We start from the raw sequence: 13507 nt of genomic DNA, 5'->3' as shown, positions 1-13507 counted from the left end.
AAAAAATCAAAAGGTGATGTCGACCAGAATCAAAGTGAACCAGAACAAGAAATACTTTTATTGGTTGCAGAACATCAACAATGTGTGATACAGTCTTGTTCACTTCCTTTACTAGCAATGAAAATACTGCAGGCTTTCTCTAGGGGGTTCAGTCAGGCTTATTGAACTCATAATCTTTTTGATAGGTGTTATTTGTTGGTAATATGATGCTTTGGAGCTGCAGAAAATTATTTACTTTTAGAGATATACTAAATGATTCTTGGCTTAAAAAATATGCAAATGTTTCTAACTTGGAAGAAATGGATGTCAATGTAGTATATACACTGGTTTCTTAAACAGTAAATTAGCCTGTTTTTTGAATATTATTTCAGTATAATCACTTTAAAGATGTTGACATCAAAAAAGAGGTATCACTTTTTTTTTATAGGTCTTTGTGTTATAATAGAAAAGTAATCCATTTAGGAGATTAGGTAGAGGATATATGCATATACATCAAAACATACATACACATACATATAAATACGTGTGTGTGCGTGCGTGCGTGTGTGTGTGTGTGTGTGTGTGTGTGTGTGTGTGTGTGATTTTGCTTTATAAAGAGCCTGGTGGTTTTTTTCCTTAAGGTGAGATATACCTTTCTCAAAAATAATATTTTATTCTGAAATTCTTGGTCCTTTCTTCTTGCTGTTTGCTTTCCAGTGAGGTTCAATATTATATCTTTTAACTCCTTTTGGACCTCTCTTCCTGCCTATGCTGTCTAGAACCTTGAGGCCATTCCTTTAATCCTTTCACCATTTGAGCCAGCTCTCTTGCTCTTTGACTTTTTACTGAATCTAATTCAGTCTTCCCAGGCTCAGCCTCATCATTTGACATCTTTGCCCCTGTACCTGGGTTGCTGAGCACTGTCAGCTGAAACTTGACAACCATGCCCATTGTAGCCTTTGTAAATTCATGGTCTCCGTTTCTGTTAGGCCCCCAAGACCTTTGCCATCCTCGATTGTTCTACACTTTCACCCGTGCCTTCCTGCTTCCTCCCTCCACCTAGTCCCTCAGTCTCAGAAAATAATCTTGACTCCTGTTTTATTGAGACTACCAGGCAGGAACTCCTGAATATCTCTTCTTTCACTACCGTTCCCTGTCACTACCTGCCGATTTTCACAAAACCATATCACCTTCTAGTTTTTTTCCTACTTTTTCTCCTTAACTTTGTCTCCAGACTGCTCAAAAGAGTAGTGCCTTTCGCTTACCGTTCTACTCTCTGGCTTCCATCTAAACTGCAAACTATTAACACCTATGAGATAGTTTTCAATCTTCACCTTATTTGGCCTTTAAGGCAGTTTAACATCATTGAGCACTACCTCTAAGCATCTCCCTCAATGTTCAGGAAAACTCCTCACTGTTGGATTTTCTCCTACCTTAGGTTCTCACAAATTCAAAGTTACCATTTTTCCAAAGTAGCAGGAAAAAATTTAAGCATTTAATGCTTTACAGCATAATAATTGATGTGAATGCTTGTAATTCAGTATTAATTATACTTCTAAAATTATATTATACTTTTATAATAAATAAATATATTATAGTTTAGTATTCGTTATACTTAAAAAATAAAAAACATATATTAATTATTCCTTGGTTTCTTCTTTCCTAGTTAATGAAGGAGTTCCCCCTCCTGAGCATGTTCAACATCCATGAAAACCTTTTAGAAGCCCTCCTGGAACTGCAAGCATATGCTGATGTTCAGGCAGTCTTAGCAAAGTATGACGGTAAGTCCTTGGGTATTTTTACCCACTTGAGTGTTCCTCTCTCCCTGATGTATTTCAGTGATCAGGTCGGAAATACCATTTCAAAGAGCACAGCATTTCCACCTGATTTCTGTGGTCAGGAATCACTCAGAACCTCTGCAGGCAGCACAGACCCTGTTGAGACAGCTCTGACTGTTCAAGCTCCTGCTCTGACCCCACGTCGCTTGACTGTGACCACTGCCTGTCGGTCATGGTGATCCTCTGAAACAGTACAGAACAGCTGGTAGCTCCTGCTGCAAACCTCGTGACGGCTCAGTACCTTAAGATAAAACCGTGTCCCCTTCATCCCAGGTCTTCTCCTCGTTAGCAGAATAACCCCCGTTTCTTCACACGAGAGGCTTTGCAGCCCCTTTGCCATTCTAGTTTCTTACCCACCGGTAAATAAGTAAAGCTTATTCCACTCTGCTTGTTCCTAATAAACCAGAAAAACCAGCAGACACATCCTAGATATTTGAAAACTCTTCTGCTCATATTGCCATTGCCTGAATTCACTATTTGATTAATTGTGGAAAAATTTTCTGCATAATTACCTACCATGACCTAGCTACTGGAATCTCTGCAGAATTTCATACTCTTCTGCCGTATTTCATCAACTCTTCCCCTAAAATAAATATATTTGCTTATAAAATGGATGTTAGGGAGTGATTACTCATATCACATGATCATTTATTGCTTTAGAAAATATTCTTTCTTAAGTAAGCGTCTTCAGTGCGTTTAAGGAATTATTCAGGTCAAAATTTCCAGGAATTTATACAGAGCAAACTCTAGTATTTGAGTCTTATTTTTCACATACAGTTCTTCATAAGGAATCTCTGAAATAGGTTAGAGTTGTTACCCTCTACAGTTGGAGGAATTGAGGCATCATGGTGAGACTGTTTTCATTTTGTTTTGTTGTTAATTCTTTCTCGAACTGATGGAAACTGAAAGCCTTCAGCCAGCGATGGAATCACTTGGCCTGTGCAAACATGAGCACCCTATGTAACAAGATACATGCTACCTAGTATGGATGTGATTTTAGAAAGAGAAAAGTATTTGTGATGTATTTTATAGTAAACAGAATAAAGACTGTTTGGCCTTCATGTCAGCTCACTTTTGTTCTCTGTTTATATGCTGGAATCTCACTGTTGGGCTGACCTTGGGAGTCTAAGCCAGGAGACTACCTTAGAGGCAAAATGCTCATCCTTGGAGGGGCTTTTGGTACTGAAGGAACCCAGCACATGGGTTCAGGTGGCCACGCGCTTTTCCAGGTGCCACCCCATAGCCATCAGTGTCATAGCAAGGCCGCTGTGTTCTCATCCCCAGTGCCGACCTGCACTCAACCTGATACATCAAGGCTTAAGAAAAGATTTAACCAACAGAGCCTTTGGGATTTCAAATCTCCTAAGGCTCCTTTCATGAAGATCTCAGTTCATTACAGAAATCATCAGCTATGCGTTACAAGACTGATTGTAAAATAAAGAAATGAACTCATTTGGAGCTTTCTGTCGTCTCTCTCTATCCCGTTGCACAGCCTCTGTTCCACAACAACCAAAAGCTGATTTATTAGATTCTGATAACATATGTTCACATTATTTGTTACAACAGCCTGTCCCACCCTCCACTAAAACTTGGCTCTCACTTTGCAAAATTCCTTTGTTGCAAATGGACAAACTCACCATACCAAGGCCCTTGTGTTAAGCTTTGTTTATGTTTGTACCTGGCAACAGAGATGATGTTCTTATTCATTATTCATGGAAAAAGAGCCTCATTAGTGGCAGGACACACATACTGTTGCTGAGATGCCTCGTTAGGGGTTTTGAATTCAGCAGTTGTCAATAGACTGCAGATGACCTAACCCCAGCTGAATTCTGTTTTGGTGCAGACTTGGCTTAGGCCTGTGTCATTTACAGTAGAAATATAATGAAGTGGCTGGTGAAGTTACTGTTCTTGAGGAGTGAATTGCAACCACACAAGACTATTAAAAACATGACTTATTCCTCACCCAGGACCAAAAAGTGGGCTTTTTCAAGTTCATCCTTGCTGCTTTTCCTGGAGACTGAAAGGACTTCGACCCGGTTCTTGTCCCACTTTCTGGCCCTACGCAAGGAAGTGGGTGCTTTGAGGGCCTGGAGTACAGACAGCAATTGGGGCGCCCTGTTCTTCACCCTGGTTCAGATGTCGTTACTCTAATCCATGAGATTCTGGAGACAGCACTTTGAATCCCAGCCTCTCCATCCCTCTCCATAGAGCCACACCCAGAGCAGCAGAATTCTATGTTATCTTTGCAAATTGGAATGCTCTGGTTGGGTAGCTGTTTCTTGGATGGTTTATGGGTACAGCAATCCTTCTTTATTACGTTTGCTAGGTGGATGAATTTTTTAAGTAGTGTGTTGGGAAGTGACACAGTGGGATTAGTGCTGCTTTTCTGACCTTTGCAAAAAGGATTTAGAAATATGGCAAAGCACGTGGGAAAAGACCCAACATGTTCTGAGGAAAGGAAGAAGGCAACATGTATTCCCTTTGCCTCAGTCTTCTTTTTTTTTTTTTTTTTTTTTTTTGCTTTGACTTCTAAAAGTGACAGTCACAAAGTCCTTTTACAGTGATGGCTTTGGAAACCCTGGATTCTTAGTAGGATTACCAGTTAATTGGTCACACCTCCTTGTAAACTGCAGTCTGAGTTTGATTTTTCCCTTGAGATAACTTCTGAGCTTATATAATTTCAGCCATTAGTCTGAAATGCTGTCTTGCTATCCTCAGGAGTTTTCATGATCTTCTAATTTTTAATATGTTAACCAACATTCTAGGTGGGCAATTTTTACCCAGGGGTTGGTCCTAGTTTTGGAAGGTCCTTCACACAATAACTAAAAATTCAGCAGCAGCGGCAGCTAGCATTGAGTTCTTGTAATGAGTCAGGGTCAGACCAGGTTCTTAGCTCTACGTGGATGAGCTCATTTACTTTCAGTACAAGCATGTGAGGTGGACACTCTTAGCCCCATCTTATAGCTGTAGTAACTGGTACAGAGAGACGTTAAGTAACTTGCTCAATGAAGAGCCCAGGATGTCAAAGTAAAGCCGTGGAGATGCTGTGTTGTGAGAGAAAAGAGATTAGCTGAGAACAGTCTTGATTCAATGAGAATGTGAATTCTATGAGGAAAGGAAAGTCAGCATAACAACTGAGGCGGTCTGACCCCAGGCCCATGCTCTTAGCCATCACACTTCCACTGTCTCTGCTGTTGGAAGTATTTTTAATTGTTTTTATTAACGCTGTTCTTGTTGTTCTTATCATTTGCTACAATTTGTTAAGAACCTACCATGTGCCCGCACTTTATACACATTACCTGTAATACTTACACTGCCCTTGCAAGGATGTAGTTATTCCATTTTAGTAGGTGCAGAAACTGAGGCTTGTGAACTTAAGTAACTTTGAAGACCACATTCCATGGAAACTGCAGAACTGAGATGCAAATTCAGGTCTAGCTGGCTCTAAAAGCCCATGTGTTTTTCATAAACGTAAGCCTTGCTCAAGTAACTTTCCCTCTCTCCCTCTGCTTACAAAGGCATGAGTTAGGCGAGCTGGAGCCGTGATGCAGAATTTCAGTGATGCCAAGTTGTCTTATAAGATTCTTTTGTAATCATTCCTTAAGTACCGGGTATACCTATGTTTGCTTATCTTTCTGAAACTGTCTTCAAAATAGGGCTTTCCATCTTCAATCAACTTGTGCCTGATTTCTTTAGTCATAAAGGGAATTTGATATATGGTGTTCATTTAATTTGAGATTTATCTTCTCTTTTTCAGTCATACATTAGCTATAAAGACAGAAATGTTTTTAAGATCATTAGGTCATCAGAACCTTCTTTTAGAAGCCATTGACAAAGTTATTACAAGCTTTGGATTGCTTTTCAAAGAAGTTTATAGGCCACCTAGGTTGAAAGCCTGTGTCTCAATGATTAGGGTGGTAATATGGAAAAGAATTCATGCATTTCTTATTCATTATCATTTGTGCATTTCAATTTTAGGAGAATCTCATACAGCAAGTGAATACCAGTGTAAGTGTTACCTTTGTGAGAGTTTCCTTTGGGAGTGTCTAGTTCTGTCTCTAGTTAGTGATCCCTGGGGATGCCAAAGGCAGTCACGGTGAGGGTGGCGAAGACTAGCTCTGGTGCCACCTTGCTGAGGTCAGGCTCCAGCTCTGCCTTCCACTGGCTGAGTGAACTTCAGACTTCCATTTCTTTCTCTGGAAGTGGAATTGTGGCTTAGAAAGCCTCAGTAACTTGCCCAAGGTCACACATTTGGGAATTTGTTGTGAGGATTAAAGCAGTTAATACATGGGATGTGTTTAGAACAGTGTGGGGCACACGGTAAGAATTCAGTAATTATTATAAAGAGCCAAGGTGACCACTCCTGAATTTCACCATTGTTCTCAATCCATTTTGTTCAAACGGAAAACCATATAGAAATGTCACTTAAAATGAGAACATAAGTGCCCAGCCTTGTGCCCGTCTTCTGCTAAAAAGGTGTTATGGCCCATTATTATAATTAATTATGGATCTGATAGGACATATGTATAGATATTTGATAAGAATGGAAATGCTTAGTTTTAATCTATAAACAATTCTTAAACATTTGGAAAGCTGAAGAATAAAAAAATGTCAAAGATTTTGCTCCTGATCAAAAGACAAACTGTTTCAGCCTTGGGGCAGTTTGCACTAATGGAAATACAAATCCAAGCTCTTTTGGATATTTACTCCATTAGGTCATTTAGTGATTGCCCTAGATTTGGGGGCAGAAACTTCCCTGTGAGGGATGACTAGTCTTTTTTGTAGTCACGAATGTTATGTAAGTGCAAAAACTATATCAAGACCATTTTTGCTGGTGCCATCAAGCCTGTCCTAAACCAGCATCATTATCTACCATCTGGTAATGTGCAGAGGGTATACTTTCAAGAACAGGACATGTTTGTAACATTGAGGGAAAGACTTTCATCCCAGTAGATTGAAAACAGAAATTCTAAAGAAAGCACGAAGGAATCACTCTAGTTGAGACTGTTGAGAGAATAAGCTTTTTGGTGATCATTGTTTTGCAGAGGCAGCATGTAGTTATAAGTAAGAATTTTGTACACTTTGTTCATTGCCCAAGGCCATATAACTAGTACAAGTTACTCAACTATCATCTTAGCTCCTCTGAAATGGTCACTGGATACCCTGTCTTTTGGTTAGGCTGTTTTCCATTTGTGTTTGTAGAATAGGTAAAAATAAGAGGGATTTGAGTTGTCAGGAGAACCAGTGAATAAAGTCTGTATTCAGGCTGTTAGTGTCAGGCTGCCCAGACCTCCAGAATGGTGCTTTTCAGTCAAGTATAGGTGCAGATGTAAGTTTTGAGGCCCACAAGCAGCTTCTGAGACACAGCTACTACAGAATTAGGCTGTATTTGAGAAAGAAGTTTTGAAGTACCTTCAGTCCCTAGTGACGGGCTCTAAACCTAGTCCAGCTCCCTTCGCTGGCCTGGCTCTTCTGGAAAAGATCAAGGATACCAGGCAAATGTTGAAGAGAATCCTTGTGTAAAAGAATGGCAAATAATCGCATTGCTGCTTCAAAGAAGAAAATAATTATCAGCACTGATACCACATGGGCTCTGGCTTCAGGTTGGTAAGCACAAGTCACTGAGACATGATGGCCCTGTATAGCTTTGCAGTGGGTTCCCTGCTGACTTGGAAACCAAGAGGTAGAGCAGTCAAGAGGACCAGGCCTTTGAGGTTACAGAATGATTGGCTGTCATACTCTACATGCATTTAGCAGGAATTCTGTGCATAGATGTTATTTCAGTAAAGACTATGCGTAAAACTTCCTTGTCTCTGATGATGGAAGACATTTTATGAATGCATATATCTGTAGTTCACAGAGCTGGCACATGAACAAACACGCTAAATCTGTATTGGCTTTGGTAATCCTTGCTGCCCAGTGGCCATAATTTACCAAGGTCACATCCCTCCCTAGCTGGCCATTACTATCACATAAACTGCCATATTTGGCTCCAGGGCACCAGCCACAGAAGAGCCTTCTGCACAGTGCTTCTCTGGTAATCCAATCCAAAAGTTGCAAATAACATCTGGTGTTTGGCTTTGTAGCATAAGATAAATGTTTCTGTGTTGTCTGCCCCTCCCCCTGATCCAAATTACTAAGCTCACGTAGTCTATCTCAGTTGACTCATTGAACTCCCAGGTGGCACATCTTTTTGACGTTCTGGTGTATCAGTCCTTTTTATGTCTTCAGTGAAGTTTGTCCCTTTGGTTGAAAGGGAACCATAGATTGGCTTTTTGAAGGTGAGTCAAAAAGACTTCACACTAGAACCAAAAAAATCTAAGGACAGAATTCTACATTTCTGTGGTTTTCTTTGCATCATATCACAAACAGGAGTAAACTGAGAAATTTTATTGAAGACAGCCACAGTGAGAACAGTGTCACATAATGTTACGGTAGTAAGATATGCACAGGAACAGGAAGGAGAAATGAATTGCGTTTTCAATAGTTTGTTTTTCACTGTTGTTTGGTTGGTTGGTCAGCTCATGGCTCCAAGCTTCAAGTATATCCATTGGTTGCCCGACTAAGGAAAGTGACACTTGATACTCTGTAATCTGAAATGGTTACAGAGAGTAATTAGATTAATCTTTTTCAAATTAATTCAGCAAGGATCTAGCAAGCCCTTATGCTGAAGATACTAACTTTCAGGTGCTTCCAGATTCAGAGATGAATATGATCTATTCTGTGTCTCCAAGAATCTTTCAGTCTAATGGAGAAAGATGTTAAAAAAAAAAAGCATCCCATAGTGAATCAAGGTGGGATTAATGTGCTCAGTGAACAGTTTGAAACATGTTGTGGGGAGTACACAGAAGGAAATTCTTTGAGAGCAAGCCCTGTGTCCTCTTTTTGGACACTTACGTACTGGGAGAGATGTTCAGAGTATCTGTGGTGAACGCATGACTTATTAGACGGAGATGTACTATGCATAGTGTCCTTACCTGAGAGGTGCTTTGGGAATTATCTGCAGGCTTCTATCCTTGAAAATACTGTTTTAGGATTACAGATCTGAAATTGACCCTCAATCGGCCAATCTCTTGTATAGAAACAGTAATGATCCTTTTAAAATTATGTCTTGATTGTTATTACTGTAGATGAACAAAGGGAAATCAGGCAAAAAGATTATCACTGAAAAACTATCTAAAGTTTTTTGCCCCATAGGTTTTCTGAGACACATCAAATTGACAGTTTTACTCGAAATTATATGACTCTGTCCCAAGATTATTTCATTGAATTTCAAGGTTGCTCTTTTGAGCCCTTTATGATTTTTGAAAACTTAAGAGTCATCCTCCCTGAGGTGACCTTTTCTCTCAGCAGCATGTTTCTCATAAAGGGTCCTGGGAGCCAGAAGAGGTGTGGTTTGCCTTCCTTGTTTCTGGGCAAAAATTCTACTTTTCTTCAGCCTTGTCTCAGCTTTTACTCTTGCTTTCTTCCTGCCACACATTTCCATTCCACTGCTGTTTCAAATAGACATCTAGATGCAAAGCGTCAGTCCAACGTCATGCGTTCTGCTGGAATGCCATAAGCAAACATAAAAATGAATTATACATGCTGAGACATAACAATTTTCTGACTCCTTCTTAAAACACCCATCAACACTGATCACTTTTGGCTCCCAAAGGCTAAATTAGAAGTAAATGGTTGCATGTCAAAGGGAGCTAATATCAAGTGATTTGAGATGTTAGTATGTTAACTTAGGATTTTATTCAGCAAACACTGACCACCAACTATGTTTCAAACATTGTTTTGTCTTGTGGGTACAAAGTGATGAAGAAACATAGCTTTTACTCCTAAAGCACACCATGTAAGTAGGAGAGGGAAATAAGAGAACAGAAAATTGCTGTCGAGTGTAAAGACTGCAACAGAGTTTAACCCAAGATGGAAGGGACACTTCACCTGGGGTAGTGAGGGAAGGCATCCCAGTGGAGGTGGGATCTGAGCTGAGCCAGACAGTGAAGGTGCTGGAGGCAAAGAGAACGTATCAAAAGGTTCAGGGGGTAGGATGAACATGGCTTGTGTGGAAAACTCTAGTATCCCCCAGAGCAGAGAGATGGAGGAGGGCTGCAGTGACAGGTGGGGGGATGCACTGGGTGAGTTAGGTAGGGGCCAGACCTCAAAGAGCTTTGGGTCTAGTTTGGATTTTATTCTAAAGACCATGGGGAGACCTGGAGGTAATTTCAGCAGAGGAAGGGCTTCATTCTGCTCTAGAGTGAAGAGGATGGCACACTGGGTTCACACTCTGCTCTTCTTTGACTTGAGGTGATTGAGAGATGAAGGCACTAAGCCGTGAAGGAGTAGGTGCCGCTGGACAGGACGGGGAGTGATTTCAGACACTGCAAAGAAGCAGAGTTCTATCCTTCAGGGAAACATTTGCTAGCCATTGCTACATTTCCAACCATCAAGTATAAAAGAGTTGTTAGAGTTTGGTTTTTCTTCTTTAAACAACAAATGGGAATCCCAGGGCAGAAACTTTTTTTATTTCCCGGGTGATAAAAACTTTCTATTTTGAACTATAACCACTTAATTTTGTTTGCTCTCCGGTGATCTCGTAACTACAGGAAGTCAAGGCCTAGATAGACAGCGTCATTCTTAGATAAACTGTCTTTCAGGGAGTGTAACTAGGATGTGATTGAGCGCCTGCCAGGGTTCACGTAGCCCATCAACACCTGTCTGCTTCTGCTGAGTCGTAACAATGACACAAGGAGAAAAAGAGTGGAAAGTGGGGAACAGGTGGACAGTCCACTGGTCTTCAGAGGTTGTGAATTTGGAGCTTGTGATGTGACACCTGCACGTGTCAGTCTACAAATCTCATTGTTAGAAGTAAAGCTTCTGGCAAATTGTTGCCTTGCTGACACTTTAATTACTACTAAAGTGGACGAAGCCTGAGAGCAATTATGCCCTGGGTTTAATTCTTACCAAAAAGGAAGAACCTTAGAGGAGAGCATGTTATAGCTTGTAACAGTAAAAGAAGGGAACATCAGGCACAGACATAGTCCTGAAACCTACAAACAAGAAAATAACAACACCAAAAAGTCACACCCTTTTTTAATTCAGAGGAAAGATAAATATGCACCCATTAATGGAGATGCAATAATTTACTGTGTGCTGACACTATTTGACGTAGGAGACACAGAGAGGTTTTTTAAGTGGAGATGGTTCAAGAAGGATGAGAGATTTGAAAAGATGAGATTACAGTTATTCCTAATGGGAAAAAAAGTAAAAATTAAACACAAGGGATTAAAGTTTATGAAAATATCAGGATGACAAATAGCTAAATAAGTATATACAAGAGAGGCAGACACCTGTCAACCTGTCAGCAGGTGTTCAGGGTGGCTAAAGTTCAGAGGAAGCAGAAGTCTCAAGACTTTAATTGTGAAGCTATTTCCCGAGCAAAATGATAAAGTAGAAGAGAATGAGGATAAGGAGAATAGAAGCAAGTGCCACGCTGTCCGTGTGGGATGGTGACCAGCACACGGTATTGCAAGGCCAGTTCTGCCACTAGTTAGTTAGACGGCTCTTACGTACACTTTTAGCTTCTCTAGGCCTGTAGATTTTCATCCATAAAATAAAACATTTTTGAGCGATGACCTTCACAGTTGTGTGCTGTTGTCCAGTTCTTCGATTTATCTTGTAGTACTACTATTTGGATCAGAAAGCAATGTATTAATAAGTTGATAAAAATATGCAACTATTCATTCCTATTTTCTATTTTCCCTCAACACTGATTTTGTTTTTTTTTAAGAATTTCTGCAAATAAGTCAATCCCAGCAAAATTCTAGAGGAGATGACTATGTGGTTTATGAACACTTAGGAAAGAAAAAGATGACTGAAGATCCAGTGTGGATTTTCTGAGGAAGTTGTGCAGAATAAAAACAGATGAGACAGTGGATGTGAAAATACTTCTAGTCTATACAATAGTATTTAAATGTTTCTTATTAATTTAAATGGCTATTTTTAATATTTCTGAATTAGAGAAATGCCATAGATATATTTATATCTTTATTTAAATAAACACTTGATAGTATTTTTAATGTTATTTAAAACATTTGATGTTTATTTAATGTTTTTAGGTAACATGGAGCAATGTGATTGTAATACTGTTATACCAGTAATAAATAGTACAATTTAATGGTATAAATGGTACAATATAATTCCTATCATAATCGTTAGTAAGTGGTTGCTCATAGATCATTACCATTGCAAATTTAGGGTGTTCTCCAGAATACAATTCCTGGATTCTCTCCTTGGTATTGCCATGGTCAGTATGTTTTTAAATCAGACCTTGTAGACAACATAGCACAGTTAAAAAGCATGTGCTGTGGGGGAAGCTCATATTTGTTCTAAGTATGTGATGTTGGCATATTTCTTAACTGTTCTATGCCTCACTTTTCCCATCTATAAAACAGGGCTAGCAGTAGGTCCTATCTCCTAGGGTTGCTCTGAGGATTAGATCAGATAACATGATAAGTGATTACCACCAGTACCTGGCACTTAATAAGCCCTTGATAAATGTTAGCAGCAATTTTGATGATGATAATGATCACATGGGGAGGAAGGTGTATTTGTGAGGTGTCCAGAGCAAAGCTGTGGGTGGTAGCTTGAGTCTGAACGATGACCGGTAGGCTGGAATGATGTGCTGAAGCCATCTAGATTTAATGGTTTAGATTGTATTTTAAGATTTAAAATTTAATGGAGTTAAATGTGAAACCCTATTTATAGGTTCAAAAATTCTCATGGCTAAAGTGAAAGAGAAAAGACCTGGATTTGGCTGAAATCAGTTTGAATAGAATCTGGGGGATTTTGTTGACCAGGCACTCCCTGGAACAACCCGGGAGTCCAGCTGCTCACCCTCAGGGCCATCTGAGCTGTATTCAGGGAGGAGTAGTGGCTATGGCCCCTCAGACCGAAGGTCAGGCTTCAGGGATTTGGAGATTATTTCCACTTCTGATTCTCATACTTTGAAACCACCCATGGCTCCATAACAAAAATAAGTGAGGAGTTCTGAAGAACATGTTGAGGGGCTAGAAGTATTTATTCTGGGAAAAATTAAGTTTAGAAGAGAGATTTTAACCATCTTAATATTTGAAAGGCCAACTTGAGAATCAGATTCTGTTTTGTTACATAGGACAAAAGCAGGAAGTAATTTTTACATGAGGATGCAAAGAGAGAATGGAGAGGGTCAGAGTGATAAAAGGCAGGCAAAACGTTAAGGAGGTTAGACTGAAGTGAGAGAAGACAGCTTTGGGGGGGCACAAGACTGCAGGTTTGGTCTTTTTTTTTTTTAATCTTTTTTATTGAGGCATAAATTACATAAAGCAACATGCACAAATCTTAAGTAGAGCTGGGTGACTTTTCTCTTATGAATACTCCTCTGTGATCACCACCCAGAAGTAACCATTTTTTCTGATATCTATCACCATATATTCATTTTGCAAACTTCATACAGCCACTTTAGAGCACTTTACCAGTTTAAACATACATCTGTCTTCTGGCTCCGCAATTCCATTTTCAGTTAACATACCTAAGAGAAAAGATTATATAGATAGATAGGTATGAATATATAGGTAGATATTAGAAAAACCATACATGAGAATGACCACAATAGCTTTCTTTATAATTGTCCAAATCTAGAAAGCAATCCAAATAGCCATTAA

At 39.6% G+C, this 13507-nt stretch overlaps 1 protein-coding gene across 10 annotated transcripts in view; it reads left to right on the top strand.

Annotated features, from left to right (window-relative positions):
* Nucleotides 1–13507, top strand: part of ST7 (suppression of tumorigenicity 7) — a 294367-nt gene that overhangs the window by 170209 nt on the left and 110651 nt on the right. For all 10 annotated transcript variants that reach the window (XM_045511128.2, XM_045511122.2, XM_045511121.2 and 7 more), the window contains one exon: nt 1646–1760. In XM_045511128.2, coding sequence (XP_045367084.1) covers nt 1646–1760 — 115 coding nt within the window. The remainder of the gene's footprint in view (nt 1–1645; nt 1761–13507) is intronic.

The sequence above is a fragment of the Camelus bactrianus genome, chromosome 7 (genome assembly GCF_048773025.1).
Source record: "Camelus bactrianus isolate YW-2024 breed Bactrian camel chromosome 7, ASM4877302v1, whole genome shotgun sequence".
Lineage (NCBI taxonomy): Eukaryota > Metazoa > Chordata > Mammalia > Artiodactyla > Camelidae > Camelus > Camelus bactrianus.
The sequence above is the reverse complement of the archived record's forward strand: the minus strand, read 5'-3'. Positions and strand labels throughout refer to the sequence as shown.